Below are 24945 nucleotides of genomic sequence, written 5' to 3'. Positions count from 1 at the left end.
ATATGCAAAGTTGAGATTATAATGACAGGCCTATTGAAGACCAACGAAAAAGCGGTAGAATTAATGGAATGCAGGTAACAGGGGGATTGAAGAAGGCTTGTAGGTGTTCAGGTAGTAGAAGGAGTGGTTTGGGAGGACAGAATGTGGTGACCAGAATGTGTAAAATTGAGATTATGAAAGGGTTTTAGCTATTGGTAAGGTCAAGGTCTCGGAAATAACCATGGGGACAAACACCTCAGGGGAGCACAGAGGATATGATCATTGGGGAAGTCTAGAGTTTTAGAAAAATTGTCTACATAGGTAATGAAATTTCCATAAATTATCACAGAAATAGTGTTAGAAAAAGTGAACATGAGCTAGGAGCTAAAATCTTAAAGAAATGAGGGGGAATGATCCAGGGGATCTACAGATGACTACAAGGTAGAGTCTGATGAGATTCAGAGCTGGAATGTTTAGAGAAAAGGGCAGAGAGGGGTCTGAAAAGAGCAATGAGGAGCAATTCTCTGTCTCCACTTCTAGGCCTAGAGATATGAGGGATATGGGAAGAAAAAGAGCCACCAGCTGAGAAGATTGCAGGAGAAAGCTGAGGAAAAGGGTGTCAATAAGTGAAAAGCCTGGTTTCAGTCTAAACAAAAAGATGAAGGAAATGTTCAGACAAGAGGGTGAGGATAACAGAAACCCAGTGAAAGGAGCGGGAGAGAGGCAAGGGATCTGGATAGAAAAGTAAATGGACAGAGACACATGGGCATGAGGAAGGACCCTAGAGTCTTGGGCTTCTTGTGGTAGTTAATGTAAACAGAGATAAAGAGCTTAATCCTGATGACCTCAAGGGAAAGAGGAATGAGGCTGTAATAATGGGGGAGGTGGGGGTGAAGGGAATTTGGGGGCTTTTTCACTCTTGCCAACAACAGTGTGGATGTTGGGGAGGGACAGTTTGATCTAGGCACTAATTTACCCCTGAAATAGGACAAACACTGGAGTTTCTTCCTCCCTCCTGCCCACAGAGGCCAAAAGGTTAACAGAGTGTCTGATGATCTGTCCTTTCAAGACGTGGCTTCACGCTCACTTCAAAACACTAATACCCTTTTAAATTACTCTGTAGCTTCTGGCAGCTGGAAGAGATTGTACACACAGTGATCCTCCATCCTCCCAACCGATCCAGTGAATGTGCCAAGCAGCCAGCTAAAGCTCAGGGTACAGCCTGTGCCCATGAAGGAGAGCAGTGCTAGCCAGGGTCACACTATGACCTCTGCCTTTTGGCACAAGGCTTCAAACAAATGACCTAGAAAGCCCTCGAAACCTAGCTCTAAACTCACTGTACCCATTCAAAGTTGCAGAAGCCACCACAAATGTATAGATTAAAAACCTGTTACATTTTTATGCTGAATAGCACCTCTCCAAATTATACTATGTAAAAATGTACATGAATCCCTCCAAGCAGAAAGTTTGTATACACCAAATTTGTGAATTAGTATTTAGAATTTAGTAGAGCTGAATGTACATATATACGAACAGGTACTAAACATTAAAGAAAGAAGACAAGCTTGTAACAAATTTCTTCTTGAAGGAAAACAGAAACAGGTAATGAGTTGCATTCCACTGTGGAGAACTATTATGTGGAAGCAATTTCCCTTTTATTAGGGTGACCATTTGTGATGTCTCCCCTTGAGTGAAGACTGGTTGTAGTGACTTGATTCTAGCAAGCAGAAAGCAGTGGAGGTGATAGTATGTCACTGCAGACAGAGCTCTCCCTCTCTCTGTGTCCATGTCTGTGTCTGTCTGTCTGTCCCTCCCTCCCTCCGTCAAAAGCCAGCTTCCATCTTGTAAGTTGCCCTATGGAGAGCCCCACATGGCATGGAACTAAGGGGAGCCCCTGGCCAAGAGCCAGCAAGAGATTGAGGCCCTCAGTTCAACAGCCCACATGGAACTAAATCCTGCCAATAATCCTGTGAGTCAGCTTGGAAATGGATTCTCCCTCAACTGAGCCTTGAAACGCGGCTCCTGTTGACACCCTGACTGCAACCTCACAAGGAATTCTGGGGCAGAGGCATTAGCTAAGCCACATCTGAATTCCTGACCTACAGAAACTGTGAGATATTAAATGTTGTTTTAAGCAGCTAAGTAATTTGTTACATAACAATAAACAGACAATGAATATACCTTCAAATTTATCATCCAAACCAGGATAATTTTAAGACTGAAAGAGGGCACTACTAATACTTGTCACAGAATAACACACATAAATGAAGAGTGTTGGAGACAAACCGGGCTATATGCTCGCCCTACCTTTTATTCCTCTTTAGTGGCACAAAAGAAAAGAGGAAAAACTTAGAGATAGCTCAGAAAACTGGTCAGACATACTGAAAAAGCAAACCAGAACAATCTCTAATTGCCCTTCTGAATAAACTACGCATGATTGGGGTGAATTAAAACCCTGCCTTTTGAAAAAAATTCTTCGGGAAAGGTTCTGAATGCCAAATTATTAAGTCCCAGACTTGCCACGAATGGGATTTAACTCAAAGAATAGAAGAAGTAAATGTGTTCAACTGAAGTTTTAAAACCTGAAGTGAAACAATGGGTTTATTAAACAATGAAGAGGGAGGGTTTAAGTGTTAATAAGAAAATACCAAACTATTTTATTTCATTAAAATCTTGCTCTATGTGTATTTCATTAAAGTAGTATGTTCTTTATTTCTACCATATTCAGGCATTGAATGGTAGAAAGAATATATGACTTGGCATCAGAAGATGGGTTTGAAACCTAGTTCTACCACTTGGTAGCTCTGTGACATAGGGCAAAAATAAAATTTTGAGACTGTTTCTTCAAGTATAAAATGGTAACGTTACCACGTAGCTCAGAGCGTGGATCAAATGAGATAACACACAAGAAAAACCCCTGTAAACTGTAAATGAACCATATAAACACTGATTTCAGGAAAAGCCTATTTTTGTATAAAAAATATAATTACCTTAACAAATGTACTAATGCTCTTCTCAGTTTATAGTCATATTCATGATTAAAGCCTAATTATTCAGACATACCTTTCCTCACCTGATAGCAGCTTTTTTCTCAGAGCAAGCTAAGTACTTAGCAAGAAATAAATATGCATTTGAATGCTGACCTTAAAAATCTAAACTTTCATTACTTGAGATTTAAAATAACTGTTAAAAATATGTAAGGTAATCCTTAGTGCACCTTTTATTACTAACTTTCATTATAACTGTAGACTATAACCATGGACTCAGACAATATAAAATCACAGTTACGAATACCAATATATAGTTCAAGGAGTCATTTTTTTTTTTTTTTTGGCTGCACCTTGGCATGAGGGATCTTGGTTCCCTGACCAGGGATCGAACCCGTGCCCTCTGCAGTGGAAGCACGGAGTCTTAACCACTGTACTGCCAGGGAAGTCGCAAGGAATAATCAATTTATAGTGTTCTCGTTCCCATACACCAACTCAGAAAGAAAAGGTAGACAGAATACAAATATTTTTATAATACCTGACACTTGTTTAGTATGTTACAGTTTACAAAGTATTTTCATATCTATTTTCTCATTTAATTCATGTGTTCTTTAGAAATTGAAATATTACAAATCTCATTGGGGAATTCTGGCCCCTGAGAAATGAATGTTTAAACTAGTTGTTGCCATATTAATCAAAATTTCATGTGTCAATTATTCCACAAACTACTAGGAACTTCAAGATAAAATTGTTCATAATGTTGATCATTCAGCATTGTCAGGGAAAATCCTGATTTAGGGAAGAGATGAAAGGAGCACAACCCAAAAAAATAGAATGTTTGAGCTCTATAAAGCTTCAGTTTAAAACCTATTTCATGCTGAAATTCAACATGTGAATATCTTTAATTTACTAGGTGCTGGTAACAGAGTTAAGATAGAGTCCCTTACCCTCAACTCATTCACAGCACAGAAAGGAAACAGATAGGTAAGTAAGTTACAGTTGTCACTTCTAACACAGGATAACTGTAACCATAAAAGTGAACACAAGATAAAAAGAAAGCTGAAGATACAATTAACTGAAGTTAAGGGTGGAATGGGAGGTGGTATCTAAGCAGCAAGGATGATTAATCTGAAAGACTAGTATTATTTTGCTAGGTGAAATGGGGAGGAAAAAAAAGATAAGGACTCTAGGCAGAGAGCACAGCACATACAAAAGAGTTCTGAAGCAATGTGGTGTGTCTGAGAAACGCAATTTAGTATTATAGTGATATAGTATACACTTGGGAATACAAAACAAAGCTAAAGTTGTACTCTTTAATTCAGTCAACAAATATTTAGACAGCTATGCAGGCACTGTTCTAGGCAAGAACCAAAAAAAGCCCAACTTTGCAGAGCTTACATTTCAGCAAGGGGAGAAAGATAAAAAGCAATAAACATTATAAATAAACGATATAGAATATTATAGGGCTATACATGCTATATGGGGGGGAAATGTTTAATAGCACATTTTATTTCCATCTCCTTTTACTATACACTGCACAAGCTGCGGGGAGGGAGAAGAGCAGGAGAGAAAGAGGGAAGTGTACTAATACACGCCCCCCCTCCCCCAGAGAACCCCATACGCTCAGCATCTCAGTAGTTCTAAACACGGACAGCACTACTGCCTAAGATACATTCTTTAAATCTATGGAAGTGATTTTGGGTTGTCAAAATGACAATAGGTGCTATTGATATCTAGTGGGCAAGGGCTAAGGATGCTAGATGTCCTGCAGTGAGTGGGACAACAGGCCCACACCCGAAAAGACTTTCCACTATGCAGTCAGGTAGGAAAATAAACTTTAATTACCTGAGCCTAGAATCTAACTCCATTTTACATATTTTTTGTTTACATATAAACAAAAAATGTGTTTCGCATCATTTTACTATACCATTTTCCAAGAATGCAACTCCCATATGAATATAGGAAAGGGTGTACTTTGTCTTGTTAGGAACTTTATCAAAATTGTTCATTTCAGAAAAATCACATCAAAAACAGTATCACTTGTTGTATTTAAGTAACCATCACATCATACCTATATCACTCTGTCTTATAGCAGTCATATTTACAGCTAAACGACCCTTATTTGCAAATATATCACTATTTTATTACTTCTTTCTAGTACCTGAGTCTTTACTCATGTAAATAATATAAATTAGTTTCCTGCTCTTTCTCCCTTAACACAGCTGAGGCATTATGCCAACTCTTAAAAATTTACATGTAAGAGCAGTTATCTATGAATTTCACTCCAGGAGAGCCAAGGAGGTGCTTCAAAATACGTTTTCAGAAGGGGGTGTGGAGTCTAGCAGAGTCGAGAACCACTAACTGAAACAGCTCTTAACATTCCAGTCAGCTGGGAGCTCCAGAACCTCTTCTCCATCCCAAACAATCTGAAACCAAGATTTGATTTTCTGATGCCTCCAACTCTCAGTCCAAACAAATGCTTCCTACTGTCACTTTGACAATTTTCTGAAATGCCAAATAACTGTACTGCTTAGATCAGTCACAGATTCACAATTATCCCATTTAAAGTCCAGGAACTAGAGAATTTTTTCCTAACTTTGAGGGGGAAAAAATAACTACCTCCCTCTGGAACAATACAAAAAAGGATAATATAACAAAGACTGACCTTCTCCTTGCAGATGGCTATCATGCCCTCCCTATGTATTAAAAAATTCCTACATGCCTCCAAAAGGAAGAAAAATTAGAAGAAAATGCCTAAGTAAACCCCAAATTTTGTGGATAGTTTGATTTTTCTTTTCTTTTACTTTTTTGTCTTCTAGTAAACTTCTGGCCCCATTAGGACTCAATCAGATTCTCATTCAATTTTTGCAGACCCATCACACAGCATTTTTTAAACTACTTTTACCTTTACATTTTTTTTTTTAATTATGGGATTCATTCTTTGGTGATTCTAGAGGTTTGCAGCATCCTTCCTCCCAAAATTCACCAAAGCCCTGCTTTTCTGCAGTCTCTACCAACTTTGGGAAGTTTATAAAATGGCACTTCAGTTTGGCTGGGTCCCATCAGTGCAGAATGTAACATACTTATGACAACCAAAATCCCTAGAATATAATGTTTCAATCTCATAAACACAATTATGAAAATACTGAAATATATAATTTTAAACTTAATCTACTTGGATAAGAAGCAGCCCTGACCTCTCAATAAGTAATTAAGACTGAAAATCCGATTTTACATGTTAAGAGAACTTATTTTAAAATAAATAGCAAATAAATCAGTACTCATACAAAGTTTGAAAATAAAATTCTAAAATGTAAGGCTGTGCACACAAATTTTTCCTCTATGTGTTTGGAAATCTGACTACGACACTTCATAGACAAGAGTATATGACAGTGGACAGGTCAGTCTCTCTGGTTCTCAGTTTTCATCAATAAAAAACAGACAAGGACAAACTAAAGATTATCTGCAGGCTTCTTTCAGGCAAAGATTCCATAATATTACTTACACAAAGGGGGATTTTTCTTTTCATAACAGGAAAACCAGAGCACAGTTAGATTAAAAGGAATATGAAGAGTAGCCTCTACTTTTTCAGTAGTGAGTTTTTAGTGTAATAAAATATTATTATAGCCCTTGTATATCGTATCAACATGCTATAAAGATGCTTAGGTGGTCTCAAGAACTGGAAGCAATTTAGCATTCATGCTTCTTTCTAATCAGGTACTGCAATGTTTATCCTTTTAAAGTATGGTACAAATCACAAAGAGCTATTTGGGTCTAGATGATTTGTAAGGTTCTTTCTCACTATTAAATTCTATTCATTTACTCTTCAATGTAGATAAGAATGTCTGAAGACTGAGGACCAAGAAGGGATCCCTCTGGACAGAGTAAGTTGCCCATGTAAGGATTTATGGTGCAAAATAACAGAATCTGGAAGTCCAAGGGAGCAAGAACCTTCTATGGGACATTAGAGTGACAAGGATTGTGAGGAGCTTTATAAAGACTGAGATATTCTCTGGGTTGGCAAAGGTTCATTTAGATGCCTTCCAAAATGATAAGATAGCCCAGGAAATCCGCTAGGATGCATTCAAATGCCTACCTCTCAATCCTGACATAACAGAGTGAGGCTATTCAGACAGGGGTGTGATGTTGTCCTTGACTATAAGAATAGTTTAAATTATTCTTCAAGACTGCAATCATGTAATGACTTTGAAATCCAGGGTACCATCTTTCATGGTATACCTCAGAGGTGGTACAGTCCAGACAGGCTAGCTGCCTTCTGATTTTTTTTTTTTTTTAAAAAAAAGTCTTTATTTGCTTCAGATTCTTAGAGGCAGTAAACACCCTTGCCTCGGAGCTATCCATGGTGCTTGACTCATACTCAGCCCATCACTTCCAGCAATTAATTGGTGCATTAGCTTTCCGACCATAGTACCACTCAGGATCTGCCTGACCCATCATCTACATTGTGGCCTGTGACTATTATGCCAGTATCACGGGCCACTTGTAATTTCTGTCTATTCCACTTTGCCTATGCCTAGATCCACAAGTGCCTTACTTTGTCCTGGCTTAGATCTCTCATCTAGCTCTGCCTCCCAGGCCTGCTATACCATCTGCTACACAAAGCCCTTCCTGTATATACAGTACACCTTGGGGAAGATCACTGGCATAATCTGGGCAAAAGATTACAGTTCTTCAGAGCCAAATCCCCCACATGATACCTTACGTGAGTTTTAAAACCTTGTTGTTACAATTTTTACCATTCCAAAATGATTTAAAATGAGTTTTAAATTCTGCTCTATGTTTTTGTGACTGACTTTGGAATGAATAAAGAATAGGAACTGTTAACTCAAGATTTATGTGTGGGTTTCAGGGAATCTATGAGCCCCTTGAAATTATGTGATTCTTTAGGCAGATGCATGTTTTTCTGGGGAAGATGGTGTTGAGCCTCTTACCCTTAAAAGGTTAAGAACTCGGTCAATGTGCTGATGACTCCCAATAATAATCATCTCCCCAGGTTTAAGCACTAGACCTCTATATCTGTGGTTTAATAAGTATATTTGGTCTTTCTCCCAGTTCCTGGCACAGAGGTCCTGAAACCCTTGAAATTCCTGGGTGATATGAATGTCTTTACTTATTCATAAGGAACATCTTTCAAGAGTTTTGCTAATGAACGATTGGGCTGGGGCCCCTAGATAGCCTCAAGATGGGACTGGTTACCCAAAAGACCAAGTGATTAGAAGGCTGGAACTTTCAGTCCCATCCACCAATCTCTGGGAAGTGGAAGAGTGGGAGGCTGGAGACTAACGTTCTATAAAAACTCCTGAATAAAACGTGATTAAGTTTCCAGGTAAGTGAATGGATCCACCTGCCAGGAGGGTGGTGCACCCCAGTTCCACATGGACAGAAGTTCCTGCACTTGGGGCCTTTCTGGATCTTGCCCTATGTACCTCTTCACCTGGCTGTTCATCTCTATCTTTTATAATAAACTGGTAAACATAAGTAAATGTTTTGCTGAGCTTTGTGAACCATTCTGACAAATGACTGAATTTGAGGAGGGAGCAGTGGGAACCCCTGATTTATAACTGGTCAGTCAGAGGACAGGAGAACAACCTGGACTTGCAACTGCTGTCTGAAGTGGGGGCAGTCTTGCAGGACTTAACCTGTGGAATCTGATACTATCTCCAATTAAATAGTGTCAGAATTGAGTTAAATTGTAGGACACCCAGATAGTATCCACAGAGAACTAGAGAACTGCTTGGTGGTGTGGAAAACATTCCAGAATATCCAGCTGCCTACTGGACACCTCTAAATGAATTCCCAGAAAACACTTCAAATTCAGCATGTCCAAAACGAAACTCATTTTTCCTCCTTACTCCTCTAACATGTTCAGCTCCTAATCCTCACCATCTCAGTAGAGGATACCACCTAGATATAAAACTAAAAATCTTGTCAATCATGCCTGATCATGATTTTGACTCTTTCCTTTTCCTCATTCCCCTTATCCAATCAGTCACGTCTTACAACTTCTTGAAAGCCTAATAAATTCTTAAAACACTCCAGAAACAAAAGAATCATGTGTTCTCTAATCATTTTGCAGGTGATAAAGATCTCCAAATATTAATAGATTCTATAGGCTGGAAACTCTTCCCACTGGACCATAACTTTTCATTTTTAACAGAAAGCATAACACTGTCTCATCATTCCCCTTCCCCCAATAACTATTTTATGAATATGCCAGAGAATGTAGCTAACTCTTTATTCTTCTGAGTTTATGAAATGAGATCAAAACAGTTTTCTTCTACCAAAGTGACAAGTGGGGGCTGTTTCTGCAAAACAGCTCTTATTTGGAATACTTTTCATTCCTAGCTAAACAGTCCTAAGGATCATAGCACTACAGCTCAGTGAAGGTAGCTGCTCTCCAGTTTCCAGAAGATAACAGAAATCTTCCTTTGCCAATAAATCCATATCTTTACCTAGAAGCCAACATAACATATGACACTGCAAAACAGTTGCCAAATCAGAAATCAAAAAGATACAAGTCAGAGTAACTGAAATTCCTGGCTCCTGGTACTATTTTAAAATTCTTGATGAGAATGGGAGGAGATAAGAAGGTTAGATATAGATATCCAAATGAAACTGAAGACCTTACCTAACTCTTGGTAAAGCTTAAAAGACTTCCTGAGCATTCGTTGTCTGAATTCAGGTGGCAATCTTTCCTTAAAAAGATAGAAGATGTCCAGAAACATACGATGAGCATCTCCCATTCTTCACACATTGCCATTAAAGATTAGGAAGTTCATACTGATTTTCTTTTAGGACCACCTCCTGACATACCCTGTGCTTACTGGTGTTTTGTAGAGAAAACAAAAGGGAAACTTTAAAACGTGCATACAAGATTTTACTTTGCATTTACTACTGAAAACCAAGAGAGGGCAAATTCATACTTATAGGATAGTTGAGCTTAACCTCACAGAAAAAAATTTTTTAACTCTTGTCAGTTGTCCACGTAAGAGAGCAAATCACTATGCACCTGAAGACCAACAAATGCTTATAATCATCAAGAACAGAACAAAATCAAGGAATATCCAGACTTGGAATACCCTATACAGTTCAAATAACTGCTCATCAAATAGGCATAATGGCACTGGGAAATAAACGTAATGAAGGCCTTAGCTGTCCGTGCCAGCCTACAGTATGATTCAAAGGCATCTTATTATCTTGTCTCTCTCGAATCACTACTAACTGACCAAAGTATAGTGTAATCATCCTCTTAACAGGGTCTTTCAAAAAGCATAAATTTTCATCTTAAGTCTGTTACCAATTTTTTAAAAAATAGGTCATACTTTTGGTGTTATGTCTAAGAATTCTTTACCAAGCCCAAGGTTCTGCAAATTTTGTTTATTCTAAAAGTTTTATATTTTACAATTAAATCTACGATCCATTTTGAATTAATTTTTGTACAAGGTGTGAAATTAAGATCAAAGTTCATTTTTTAACCTATGTTTAAGGGGATGAAAAGATAAGCTACAGACTGGGAGAAAATACTTGCAAAGCACCCATCTGACCAAGGACTCACATCTAGAATATATAAAGAGCTTTCAAAACTCTACAGTAAAAAAACAAACAGTCCAATTAGAAAGTGGGCAAAAGGACATGAAAACATATTTCACTATAATATTTTATTCATATTTCACTAAAATATTTTATTCATATTTCAATAAAATATGGATGGCAAGTAAGTAATGAAAATATTTTTGACATTACTAATCATTTCAGAAATGTAAATTGAGACCATGATGAGATATCACTATATATCTATTAGAACAGCTAAAATAAAAAATAATGACATACCAAATTGCTGGTGAGCATGCAAAGAAACTGGATCTCTCAAACATTACTGGTGGGAATGTAAAATGGTACAGCCACTTTGGAAAAGTTTGTCAGTTTCTTTAAGAATTAAACATACATTTACCATACAACCTAGCAATTGCACTACTGGGCATTTATCTCAGAGATACAAAAAGTTATGTCTACACAAAAGCCTGTACATGTTTGTTCATAGCAGGTTATAACAGCCAAAAACTGGAAATGCCCAAAATTTCTAACAGGTGACCAGTTAAGCAAACTATCTTTCAAACATCCGTATTATATATCCATACCACAGGATACTACTCACCAGTAAAAAGGAAGAAACTACTGATACACTCAACAGCTTGAATGGATCTCCAGGGCATTACACTGAGTGACAAAAGCCAATCTCAAAAGGTCACACGCTGTATGACTCCATTTATGTAACATTATAGAAAATAACAAAATCATGGAGATGGAGAAGAGATTAGTTGTCACAAGGGGTTAGAGACAGTGGGTGTGGGGCAGCAGGTAGGTGTGACTACAAAGAAGTAGCATGAGGGAGATCTCGACTATGGCATTACAGAACTGTATACATATTTATACCAATATCAGTTTTGTGGTTTTGATATTGTACTATAGTTATATAAAATGACACCAAACGGGGGAACTGGGTACAGTATACACAGGGATCTCTCTGTACTATCTTTGCAACTTCTTGTGAATCTGTAATTATCTCAAAATAGAAAGTTAAAAAAAATGCAATCAATGTAAAATCACCCAAAAGTTTGGGAAACATGGAAAAATTTATAAATTTGTTGAAAACAGTTATGTTGTAACGCTAAATGCAAATCAAAGAGGGATAGGGGTGATCATGGTGTAGCTTAGAAAGACACCTGGAGATTTTGTCCAAGTCCTCCAAATAAATAGTTCAATCAAATATTTACTGAGAATCTAATATATGAAAGACATAGTGCTATAAAGAGTAGTTGGGTTAAGAAGAAGAAAAGGTCAAGCACTTACCTCTGAATTAATTTACTCTCTAAGAAGATAAAACAGAATAATTATTAACAGCCTCAGGGCCACTGCAAAAGCAGTTCCCTTTGCCTGGAATGCTCTTCTGTTTTTCTAGATAGTTCTTACTTGTCCTTGAACTCTTAGCTCATTGTCACTTCTTTAGGGAAACCTTCCTTAGCTCTCATTGCTCTCCATATTAGAACACGTTCCCCTATTACATGCTTGTACAGCACCCTATATTTTTCATTCATAACACTAATCACCATTCACAAAAAACTGTGTGACATTTTGATGTCTATTTTCCCCATCAGGCTAATCTCCAAGAAGGAACAGACAGTCTAGGTAGCTCACCACTGTATTCCCAAACCCAATGCCATGCCTGGCAAATGACAGAAGCTCAAAATCTGTTACATGAATAAACCTATACAAAGCTATAATTCATATGTGCAATGAGCAGGCAGACAACAAGAGTTACTGGCGTTTGTAAGAACCCAAGATCACTTCAACTTGAGAAAGCCAGTTTATATGGGATAGGAGGTTCATGCAGAGGATAAAGAATCTTATATCCAAAGCTGAATATGAACATCAGCCTTTCAGCAACAGGAACCCACTGAAGAATTGAAACAGGGAACCGGTGCATCCGACGTGCTGTATAGGGAAATAAATGCAGAGAACTGAATTCAACTAAGAGGATAAGACACTAGAGGCAGTAAAAATAACTGCAAGGAACTGTGGTAATGCAGGCACAAAATGATAAGTTCTGGAATGAGAGGGTGGTCATGGGAAAAGACAGATGTGAGAAACACTGAGAATGAAGAGGCAACAGAACTTAAGGACTGATTAGCTATAGGGGCCTGAAAGGGGGAAGAGTCAATGATGATTCAAGTGCTTTAACAGTGGGTGATCCATGAAAGATAATACCATTAACAGAAATGGGAAGTCAGGACTAAGTTCTCTTAGGAGAAGGAACGTGCTTTGTTGGAAAGTGATGGGTAACATCCACACAACTGAAGACGTGAGACTAGATGGAGAACAATCAAGGCTGACAATGTAGATGTGTAAGCTGACTATAGTTAAGGTTATAAAAATGCATAAGATCTCTCAGAGAGGAGAAGGTATAAAGGGCCTTGAACGGAAATTCTTTAAAACCATTTGATCTGCCCCCGGTGTGAATTATGTTTCTCAGGTTATGGAGTCATTCAGACGGTGAGCTTCCTGAAGGCATAGCTGAGCTCAACTGTGCACTGGGTGCTGTACACAACTGGTGCAAAATAGTAGCCTATTAAAGGAACCAATTATTTTCAAGATAATTTCTGATGATTAATTCCTGTTCCACTTGCACTTTGTATTTCAAAAAGTGGTGCCCTAGGGAGAACTTTGAAAGGTACAGGCTTCACTTGAAATTATTATAATCAGTGAGTTTAGACAGTTTAAATCATTTATCCAAAGGTCTGATTTCCCAAGGCTCCAGAACTGAAGAACTGAAAGACCAGACTTTGGGACTGTGAAAACCTTAAAAAAGAAAAAAAAGAGCCCCCAATGAGACTAGGGCTAAAGCAAATGCCCACTAGAAGTAGGGAATACTCTTCAAGAAGTTTCTGAATAAAGTAAAATAGGAAATATTATTTACTGAGGGAGTGAAAAAAAAAACCCAAAAAATTTCAGTTGTATACTACATGGGTTGACAACGTACAAAAACTAAAGAAGCTTCAAGTGAAATGAAGGATAAGCTAGATAATTAAAGGGAATTGAGAACAGTCAAGATGCATACTTAAAAAAAAAACAACAAAAAGCTCATGAGGGAAAGTCATTGGCCTGCTCTCCCACAAAATGTTCCTAGGTGTCAGTCAGAGGTGGAGTAACAAGCTAAGTCAATGCTTAGGTGAGCAGTATTTCCCCAGCTACAGTTTAAAAATAAGAAAAGGGACTACTGAAATGGATCAGAGGACAAATTTGTGTACAGCTCCCACCCCACCCCACCCAAATAAATCAAGGTGGAATATGCCACAATGCTCTAATCGTGACCTGCAGCAAATGTCCTAAGTGCTTCCAGATACGTGAGTGTGTTTGTGGGAGAAGTCAGGGAAGAGAAAACCGTTGGAGCCACAGACTCAAGGAACCTGACAAGGCATCTATAATCCAACCATCCTCTCAGTATCAGACTGACTTCCACGATAAGTCTAAAAGATGGTCAACCAGTCTTTGCCTGCTTGTTTCCAACAACAGCAAATGGACCACTGGTAAACTGACCATTCTCAGAGCTGGACAGCTCTCATTTGTTGCAACACCCTTCTAAGTCATCTCCTAGTAACTTTCACCCCGGTCCTTGGTTCTCTCAAGAGCAACACAGCGAAAGGTGAAAGCTTTGGTTTCATTTTTAAATTTAAGCGAACAAACTAGGTATTACTTCCTGGCATGTCAATACATTCCCTTCTTTCAATAGTAGGAAAATCTGATCTCTTTTTTCAACGTTTGACTCCCCGTGAAGGAAAAAGGAAGGCCAGTCACAGGTTCCTTTAGACTCAGGGCTGCGACCTCCGCAGCAGAGCGGAGAAAAGGGGCTTAAATAACCACATACACTAGGAGACGTTGCAGCTGATATGAAATTCCCGTTGCCAAGAAGCAAGCAGCTCTAGCCTGTGACCGGGTGCTGGGACGCGATAGAAGCCACACAGACCTGGCCTGGCAGCCCCGAGACAGTGGGGGCCAAGAAGCCTCCATCTCTTTTTGCCACAGCCACGGAGGGCTGAGTGGGCGCTCACCCCCAGGCCAGCGGCAAGCCCGATGCCTCACACGGCAAAGCGCTCGGCCCCGGGAAAGCGGCATCGGTAAGAAGGCGGCTCGGTGAAACGCCTGGCAAAGCCCAAGCCGCGCCTCCCGGCCAGCTGCCCGTGTGTCCAACCACCCGGCCCGCCCGACGCTGTCCTGAGAACCTGCACCGGTGAGCGCTCCCGGAGTTGGAGACGTCTCGGGCTCGGCCGGGTCCCGTCTCTCCCGCCCGCCCACCCTCTCTCAACTCCCCTGCTTAAAGCTGAGCCGGAGGCCACCCCAAGGAGTGGTGCCCAGGAGGCACGCCGCGTTGGTGGTGAATGTTGCGGGCTGGGACCGAGCTCTCGGGCGGGCGGGCAGGCGAGCGGCTGCGGCCGGTCACTCACCGAAAGGACGCTCATGCGGATTGGGGTCTCCAACAGGCACGCCATCTTGAGCCTTCCCACCCGGCTGCAGCCGGCGCCGGCGCCGGGGCCGGCACTTTCGACAGCCGACTACTGGGCCAACCACAGTTACCTCTGCAGAAAGGCAGGCAGGTAGACGAGAACGGACCACGCTCTAGACACCGCTGAAGTACGGCCAGGGCCCGCAGAGGGAACAGCAAAGGGAAACCGCACCAGGGGCCTCCTTACGAATCGTCCTCTCAGAAACGGCAGCTACTCTCAGCCTGGGTGAGAGGTGGGAGCGCGCAGCAGTTTCCGCATGCGCAAAGAAGATCGGCCGGCCCCACCTGCGGCTCGCGGTGGGCGGAGCCTCAGGGGCGGAGTCTTGCTACAAGCGTCACAGATTGATTTATTGCAATTTCTTGAGCTCGCGTACTCATTCCGACGAACTGGTGTGTAGAGCCAAATACATAATTTGAAGTTCACTTTCACATTCATTATCTCACTCCTTCTTTGCACCAAACTCCTAGTGTCGTTATTATCTTCATTTTACAGATGGAGAAACTGTGATCTCAGAACCAGATCTCCTGCCACCAGTAAGAGTGTTTCACGATCCAACGTTGAAGTGTGACCTGTTTCAGCATTATCTGCCCGACCCTCTTATTCTAGTGTAGTGTTAAGAATAGATACTCCAGAGCCAGAACGCCTGAGTTTAATCCTTGCTACTTTACGGAGCTGCATTACCTCGGCAAGTTACTTAAACGCCTATGCTTCAGTTTCCTCTTGTGTAAAATAAGGGGCTATGAAGATGGAAAATATAAAGCTCTTAGAACATACGTGGAACGTAGAAAACGTTATATATGTGTTAGCATTTCTGCAGCCTCTGAGTCAAGCAGAAAAATATGGGGTCAAATATCTGAATAATTCACCCTAAAACCCTCTGATAATTGAGGCCAAATAAAAATATGCTTCTAATTCTATTTTCTGATTGATGAATTCAGCTCTCCCACTCCATTTGTGTGTTTGGGTGTATATGAACAAAACTGCCCTGGACTTGGCTGAACAGGTTTCAACTTCATGCTGCTCACAACCAGCAAGGCTTTCACAGGATGAGTGCAATGAACCTGTTACATTACTTGTCTTTCTGTCATTGCTATAGCCACTCCCTAATGCAGGTTGTTATTACCTCTCCCCTGGACTAGAGCAATTGTCTTCCAACTGATGTTGTAGCTAGCCTCTCCTTCACTTTGCTCGTCACTGCTTTCCTATCTTCCCCCTGTACTTGGTTTCTGAATTTATTGTGGTACTAATCTCGCTTACCGGCCTGTGTCCCCTAACAAACTGTTGACTTTCTGGAAAGCAGTGATTTCATTGTAGATTTTCTTCCTGCTGCAGCACTATTTCCCAAACTTCGGTACTCTGCATACCACCCACACAATCTTTGCCAATCTGCACCCAGGTATTATTATTCAATATTTTTTCTTTAAAGCCAATTTCAACTGATTAAGTAATTTTAGCCTCATCCTAAATCATAATACTCTGTAAAATCAAGTGTGTTGTGCTCCTAATTTTTGTTCTAGTACACATTAACATAACAACTACAAAAATGTTCAAATGTCCATCCGTGTATCACCTAGAATCATGTCATGTACTGCATACCACAACAAAGCAGAGCATAACCCTTATACAGAGTGTACAGAGGTATCAACTAAATTTTCAGTTGACATTTGTATGATATAGAGTTGTTGCAGCTGTATTTGATCCACATTTCATTAATTAGCTCATGCAATACATCCTCCAGGTGCCCCTCCCCTAAGTATAGCTTAGGTGACCCCTCCCTCATGTCGTCACGCATCATTCTGTTCTTGCCTCTAACATAGCATCTCCAACAATAGACTCTAACTTTTGGGGTAATATTTTACTTGTCTGTCTCCCCATTATACACTTCAGAGCAGGCACTAGGAATTTTATCTTCCAGTTCTTTTATCTCACTGCCTAGCATAGACTACTCACTTAGTAAATGTTTGTTGAATGAATTTTTGACTTAGTTTGGGCACCCCCAAAGGCAGATCCTGGGACAATGATTTGGGTGCAAGTAGTTTATTTGGAAAGTGTTTCCATGGAACAGAATTGATGGATCAGCCAGAGTGAGAAAAGAAAGAAGAAAAAGTCAATATAAGGGTCCATTGTTGAAGTCACTGCTTATTCCCTAAGGGCCCATGAAAAACATACAGCATGCCCCACCCCCTAGATATCCATCTTGAGGTTGGAGTATTAACCCACCACTCCCATCCTATATTAGTTGAGGGTTTCCCCGCAGCTTTTAATTCCCTACCCTCCTGGATTGTACCTGTGCACAGAACAGAGAGGGCTTCCTTAACCTGATGCAGAAAAGCAGAATCTGCAGGCTCTCTTTTGGGGTAGGATACAGGCAGCATGCATCTGAACTTGCAGCAGAACCATCATTACAGCTGTGGCTGAAATCAGAGTGAGGAGGGGCTAGAGAACATGACTCAAAGCATCCAGGCTTTTCCGTTTTATTTCCAGAAAACTGACATAGCCATTTTACAGGAAAGAAGCATTGATTAGCAAAGTTCTAAGCTTGGGATCAGGAATCCCACTTCTAGTTCAAATTTTGCTACTAAATAATCTTAGGTACATCCTTCAAACCTAAATAATGAGTAGAAAATGAGGGTAATAAAAAAAATTGATTCAGCCTCCACGTAACAGCAACAACAAAACTTTGGCGCAGTGGTGGAGAGCGGGACCAGCCGCACGGACTCCCCTGAAAACAGGAAGGAAATTTCTCCCCATCCTCCCCTATCTCAGAGCGGTATTAATTTCTGAAAAAATAATGACAACAAAGTGTGAGTTTAATAAAGAAAAAGTAGAAATACACAATCGAAAGTAAGTAGCAAGAAAGAAATCTGAAAAGTATTTATAAATATCTAAATGGAACTGCCAGGGTAGAGAAATAAAGCCATATTTTTGAAAGTAGAAACATACCTATGCAAAAAAAAAAAAAAAAAAAAAAAAAAGGAAAGCTTAAAATGTAGAAAGTTTCAAAACAAAAACTGAGTGATCCCAAAAGGAATTTAGAAGACCCTTTAAAAGATTTGAAAACAGAAGAGATTCTTTAAATAAATTAAAAAGGAAAAAACGGACTAACACTGGTGCAGAGGAGAAATAGTTCAGTTCAACAGACACTAACTGTGGGTTTACTGGTGCACACATTGTACTAGGGATTCAAAGTGGAATAAAGACATGGTTCCTGGGCTTCCCTGGTGGCGCAGTGGTTGAGAATCTGCCTGCTAATGCAGGGGACACGGGTTCGAGCCCTGGTCTGGGAAGATCCCACATGCCACGGAGCAGCTGGGCCCGTGAGCCACAACTACTGAGCCTGCGCGTCTGGAGCCTGTGCCCCGCAACGGGAGGGGCCGCGATAGTGAAAGGCCCGCGCACCGCGATGAAGAGCGGTCCCCGCACCGCGATGAAGAGTGGCCCCCACTTGCCGTAACTAGAGAAAGCCCTCGCACGAACCGAAGACCCAACACAGCCAAAAATAAATAAATAAATAAATAAAATTAAAAAAAAAAAAAAAAAAAAAAAAAAAAAAGACATGGTTCCTGCCTTCAAGCAGACAAAAATGTGAGACTCTGAGAGGTTCAATAATTTGCTCTCTCGTACATAATCCTCTGCGACCTGATAGGACTCTCCCACGTGGGATTACTGAGCACTCACTTAAGCAACCAACCAATTAAGGAAAATCTGCAAGGGCTTTGCAATGGGAAATAATGCATCCGTAATTCGGGTGCTTGGCGGGTGTAAAATGTGTATATGCATAAAGCAGAATTAGTAAGATGTTGAAAAAGTCTTCTATTAGAAACTACGGTAAAAAAAAAAAAAAAAGAAAATGCTCTTTTTATAACTGAATAATTGCTGTGGTCGAATTCCAACTTACAAATATAGAAGAAATGATGGAATTTGAAAACCACCCCTGGACAACCATATGAGTTATACTTGTGTGAGGCAAGAATCAACCATGGATGCTGAAACTAACTGGTGGGAATATGATGAGAAACGGAGCCTCCCCACAAGTTACTAGTGATAGTAGAGAAACTTGGTAGACACCACTTTATTCAAGTGATTATAATTAATATCACCACTAATGGGATGAATAGACACCATGATATGATGCACTGAAAAGGACACAACATCAGTTCTGTGGTATTCCTGCCAAAAATGCATGGGTGTAATCATGAGGGAACATCAGACAAACCTTGAGAGACACAACACATCTACATCCTTCAAAACTGGCCTGAAAGACAAAGAAAAGCTGAGGAGTTGCTATAGATTAAAGGAAAATAATGTGACATGACACTTATTAAATACAACTTGTGATCTAGGATTGAATCCTGGAAAAATAAATTTCCCCTCTTGCTATATAGGACATCAAGGGGAAAGATGGCAAAATGTGAACAAACTCTGTAGATGAGGTATCATTGTTAATGTACCGATTTTGATAATTGTACTGTTGTTATAAAGAGAATACCTTTGTTCTTAGGAAACACAGAGTGAAGAATTTAAGTGTAAAAAACGGAGTCACTATGTATTAAACAATTGTTCTTCTTTAATAATGAGAAAGGGACTCATATAGAGAATAATAAGAAGAAGAGGACCAAGGATCCTGGAAATTAATTCATTCAATAAAATATATTTACTAGGTACCTACTATGTGCCAGGCACGGTGCTGGGGGGTGGTGGTATAATACAATTAGCAAGAGAGATACATTCCCTGTTATCACAGAGCTTTCAAAAAAGGGAAGAGAAGACTTCCCTGGTGGCACAGTGGTTAAGAATCCACCTGCCAATGCAGGGGACACGGGTTCAAGCCCTGGTCCGGGAAGATCCCACATGCTGCGGAGCTGCTAAACCCGTGTACCACAACTACTGAGCCTGCGCTCTAGAGCCTGCGAGCCACAACTACTGAGCCCACGTGCTGCAACTACTGAAGCCTGCGTGCCTCGAAGCCGTGCTCTGCAACAAGAGAAGCCACCACAATGAGAAGCCCACGCCCCGCAACGAAGAGTAGCCCGCACTCGCTGCAACTAGAGAAAGCCCGCGAGCAGCAACGAAGACCCAACACAGCCATAAATAAATAAATTAATTAATTAATTTTTTTAAAAAAGGGAAGAGAGACAAGAGAACAAGTCATTAGAATGTAGGATGATACGTGAAAAGGTGTGGGGCAAAGGGAACATCTATGAGGGAACCTCATCAGGACTAAAGTCATAGGAAGTCTTTCTGTTTGGGGTGGCACCCAAGCTCTGACCTGAAGTCTCAACAGGAACAGACCAGGCAAAGCTCTGTGCGTTGCTCCACACAGAGCTTGGCTTGTCCAAAAACATTTGTGTAATGGAACAATTAAGACACCCCCTTCTCTGCACTTAGCTGTGGAATCACCGGCAGATCTTGCAAAATCAGCGCTAGGACAAGAGCTCCGATTATTTATAGGAAAAGAGACACTATAAAATCAGCAGGTCTTCAGATGGGTTGCCATCTTCTGGATTACCTGGGTACTAAAAGACAACTCCACACCCACCCCAAGCAAAGATGACCACATTAGGCAGATGAGTTTGAAAATGGAGACGTGAAGGTAACAATTTAGGCAAAGCAAATCCAATCTTCACCATTTACAATACCGGAATGGACTCTGGACGTCATCAAACCTATAAACAAGAGATATTGCTTTTTAACAAAAAATCTGATGAAATCAGAAAGTCCGAATGGAATGTCTGACAAGTTTAAAATTCAGAGGCTAGAGACTCCACAGGACTCTTTTATCTCTCTGTGATGTTTGCCGCTCTTTACTTTTACCACCACAGACTTGCTCACTCTTTAGTTTTCCTGTAGAATGTGCTGCCATCAGGTGGTGGTAGGTGCCATAATCACCTAGTTCAATTATAAGATACAGATAGCAGGGATGGATGTTTTATCTTGATGTGTATAACATTTTATTTATAAACTGACTTGAAAACTCATTGCCCAGATATCTCCACAGCTCACTCCCTTATTTAATGAAGGTTTCTGCTCAATATGTCACCCTATCAACATGGTCTTCCAGAACAATCCTATATTCATTAAGTACCCTACCCCCACCATGGCATTTCCAATCCCCTCACTCTGTTCTGTTTTAAATCATCCTTTTTTTTTTAAAGATTTTTTTTGATGTAGACCATTTTTAATTTCTCTTTTTTCCCCCGCGCCCACCCCACCCCATTTTTTAAAAGATACTTTATTTATTTATTTAGGCCACACCGCAAGGCATGTGGGCTCTTAGCTCCCTGACCAGGGATCGAATGGCACCCCCTGCATTGGAAGATGAAGTCCTAACCACTGAACAGACAGGGAGGTCCCAATCATCATCTTTTTTTTTTTTTTTAATTTTATTTATTTATTTATGGCTGTGTTGGGTCTTCGTTTCTGTGCGAGGGCTTTCTCCAGTTGCAGCAAGCGGGGGCCACTCTTCATCGCGGTGCGCGGGCCTCTCACTATCGCGGCCTCTCTTGTTGCGGAGCACAGGCTCCAGACGCGCAGGCTCAGTAATTGTGGCTCACGGGCCCAGTTGCTCCGCGGCATGTGGGATCCTCCCAGACCAGGGCTTGAACCCGTGTCCCCTGCATTGGCAGGCAGACTCTCAACCACTGCGCCACCAGGGAAGCCCCCAGTCATCATCTTTTAAACACAGTTCTTCCTTCCTGTGTCATTTATGTTTGTTCAACTCTTATTTGGCTGGATTTCATTGTCAAGTAATATTTTTTCAAGAGGGGCTCATGGGTATTGTCTCCCTGGAGTACTTTCATGGTTGAAAACATCTTGCTTGTTGCCTTTTACTTGAATGACATCTTGGCTGGTACAACATACAGGAAAAAAGAACCCATTTTTTGTATTTTAAGCAAAAAGATTACAAAATTATTGGAAGGAATAAAGGGCAAACAGGGAGGGAATATTTCACTTGAGATCAGGAACAGTGAGAAATTCACCATCACTGAATGAACCTGGGGTGCTGAGCTGCCACCACCATTTCCAGAGCCGGAAGAGAAAAGCAACAGCTTTTACTTTTCTTCTACCTTCTAACCTCACACAAGTGTTTCTCATCTGCAAAACCCAATCCAGACCTCAGCCAGCAAGGGAGTCTAAGAAATGTATTGGGTTGGCCAAAAAATTCCTTCAGTTTTTTCCATAAGATGGCTCTAGTAGCACTTAGTTGTCTTTAACTTCATTCAAAACAATTTTGTTAGACTGTATGTGACAGCTGTCATATCAGCGTGCATTAAAAAAATATATCAAAATTGGTGAATTTTTGTGTAACCATTTTAATATTGAAGATGGAAGAAAAAAAGAAACATTTTCAGAGCATATTATGCTTTATTATTTCAAGAAGGGTAAAAACACAACCAAAACGAAAAAAAAATTTTTTTGTGCAGTGTATGGAGAAGGTGCTGTGATTGATTGAACGTGTCAAAAGTGGTTTGCAAAGTTTCGTGCTGGTGATTTCTCGCTGGACGATACTCCATGGTTGGATAGACCAGTTGAAGTTGATAGCAATCAAATCGAGACATTAATTGAGAATGATCAATGTTATACCACATGGGAGATAGCCGACATACTCAAAATATCCAAATCATGCGTTGAAAATCATTTGCACCATCTTGGTTATGTTAATCACTTTGATGTTTGGGTTCCACATAAGTTAAGTGAAAAAAATCTTCTTGACTGTATTTCCACATGTGATTCTCTACTGAAACATAATGAAAACGTTCCGTTTTTAAAACAAATTGTGGTGGGCGATGAAAAGTGGATACTGTACAATAATGTGGAATGGAAGAGATCATGGGGCAAGCGAAATGAACCACCACCAACCACACCAAAGGCTGGTCTTCATCCAAAGAAGGTGATGTTGTCCATATGGTGGGATTGGAAGGGAGTCCTCTATTATGAGTTCCTTCCAGAAAACCAAACAAGTAATTCCAACAAGTACTGCTCCCAGTTAGACCAACTGAAAGCAGCACTCGACGAAAAGCGTCCAGAATTAGTCAACAGAAAATGCACAATCTTCCATCAGGATAACGCAAGACCACATGTTTCTTTGATGACCAGGCAAAAGCTGTTACAACTTGGCTGGGGAAGCTCTGATTCATCCACCATATTCACCAGACATTGCACCTTCGGATTTCCATTTATTTAGATCTTTACAAAATACTCTTGATGGAAAAGAATTCAATTCCCTGGAAGACTGTAAAAGGCACCTGGAACAGTTCTTTGCTCAAAAAGATAAAATGTTTTGGGAAGAAGGAATTATGAAGTTGCCTGAAAAATGGCAGAAGGTAGTGGAACAAAAGGGTGAATATGTTGTTCAATAAAGTTCTTGGTGAAAATGAAAAAATGTGTCTTTCATTTTTACTTAAAAACTGAAGGGAGTTTTTGGCCAGCCCAATAGTTTCTTAGCTTCTAGCCCCTGCAATACATGGATGGGCAGATACATACGTTCCTAAATATTTCAGTGTGTGTTTCCTAAAAACAAGGAATTCCCTTATGTAACCACAGTAAAATGATCACAATCAGGAAATTAACACTGATACAATACTATCTAATTTACAGATCTTATTCAGATTTGGCAATTATCTTAATAATTTATTTTATAGCAACACATTGCATTCAGTTATCATGAATCTTCAGCATCATTTAATTTTTAATCTTTTTCAGTCTGTCCTTGTATTTCATGACCATTATATATATATATTTAAAGACAGGCCAGTTATTTTAAAAAATTCTTTGTCTATTTCAACTTGTCTCCTATTTTTCAAGATTAGATTCAGGTTATGCATTTTTGGCAGGAATACCACAGAAGTAATGTATCAGGGGCACATGATGTGGATTTGTCCATTCCTAGTGAGATTAACTTTGATCACTCTGTTAAGTGGTGTCTGCCAGGTTTCTCTATGTAAAATCCTTATTTTTCTCTTTGTTAAAATTAGTATCTTTTGGAAAGATACTTTGAGATCATATAAATAGTCTCAAATAATAGATACATTGAGACAATGTAAGTATCCTATTACTCTTCAAAGTTTTCCCCAATTGTGTTAGCATTCATTAAAAATTCTTCCTTGTAACAAGTGATGTTGATGATGATGATGATGATGATGATGGTTTATGATGATTTTCTAACTCCAACTTTCCTTCTATACTTATCAATCAGCATTCTTGTGTAAATAAGACCTCTCTTTTCCTATTTATTTATTTATTTACTTACTTATTTATGTCAGAATGGAATAGTAGATTCCTACTTATTCAATGGGCTAAAGTCTGTTACTATGATTGTGCATTTTGATGCTGACGTTGTTTCAGATTTGGCCAGTGGAAAAACCTTCACTCAATGTCCTTTTGATGTCTCAGATTCTTTGAGCACTTCCTTGTTTTCTGGCACAAGATGATCCACACTCATTTTGTACTTTCTCTGTCTTGGAATCAACCATTTCAACAAGCAGACTTGATTTAGAGGAGAAAGATCTGGTTGTATCTAAGCAGTTTTAATTAACGCCTGCTCAGGTTCATCCCAGCTTATGCTCTTTTTAGCATGTTTCCATAGTTGACATGTGGTTTCTTTTTTCATTTTGCTCATCGTTATGTGCCTCTATCTAGATACTGTCTTTGCTCTGACAGAATCAGGGAATTCCTTTCCCACCCGATGAGAGGGACTTTCCTCATGGACCACACACACAATTGGAGAGGGTCTACCTGTTCAGTGAATGGCCCTTCATGTCTGCAAAAAGAATTTTCATTGTTCACACATCCATTTTTCTCCCACAATCCTCCCATTTCACCTCATTCAGCATGGGAAGGAGTTGAGGCTATTGATTTAGTTTTATTCTCTCTGGATTTGAGAAAGGCAGTGAGAATTC

The 24945-nt window shown here is 40.0% G+C and overlaps 1 protein-coding gene across 6 annotated transcripts in view; it reads right to left on the bottom strand.

Moving 5' to 3' along the window:
• Nucleotides 1-18604, bottom strand: part of ARMC8 (armadillo repeat containing 8) — a 105214-nt gene extending 86610 nt beyond the window's left edge. For 4 of the 6 annotated variants that reach the window (XM_082459793.1, XM_082459787.1, XM_082459792.1 and 1 more), the window contains exon 1: nt 14987-18604. Coding sequence is in view for 3 of the 6 variants with exons in the window: in XM_082459787.1 (XP_082315913.1) it covers nt 14987-15031 (45 nt within the window). In the remaining 3 variants the exon portion in view is untranslated. The remainder of the gene's footprint in view (nt 1-14986) is intronic. The other 2 variants (XM_082459789.1, XM_082459790.1) reach the window with 2 other exon arrangements.
• Nucleotides 18605-24945: the final 6341 nt, after the last annotated feature.

Source organism: Balaenoptera physalus, assembly GCF_965194825.1.
Source record: "Balaenoptera physalus genome assembly, chromosome: 4".
NCBI lineage: Eukaryota > Metazoa > Chordata > Mammalia > Artiodactyla > Balaenopteridae > Balaenoptera > Balaenoptera physalus.
This window is presented reverse-complemented; position numbering and strand designations above follow the sequence as displayed.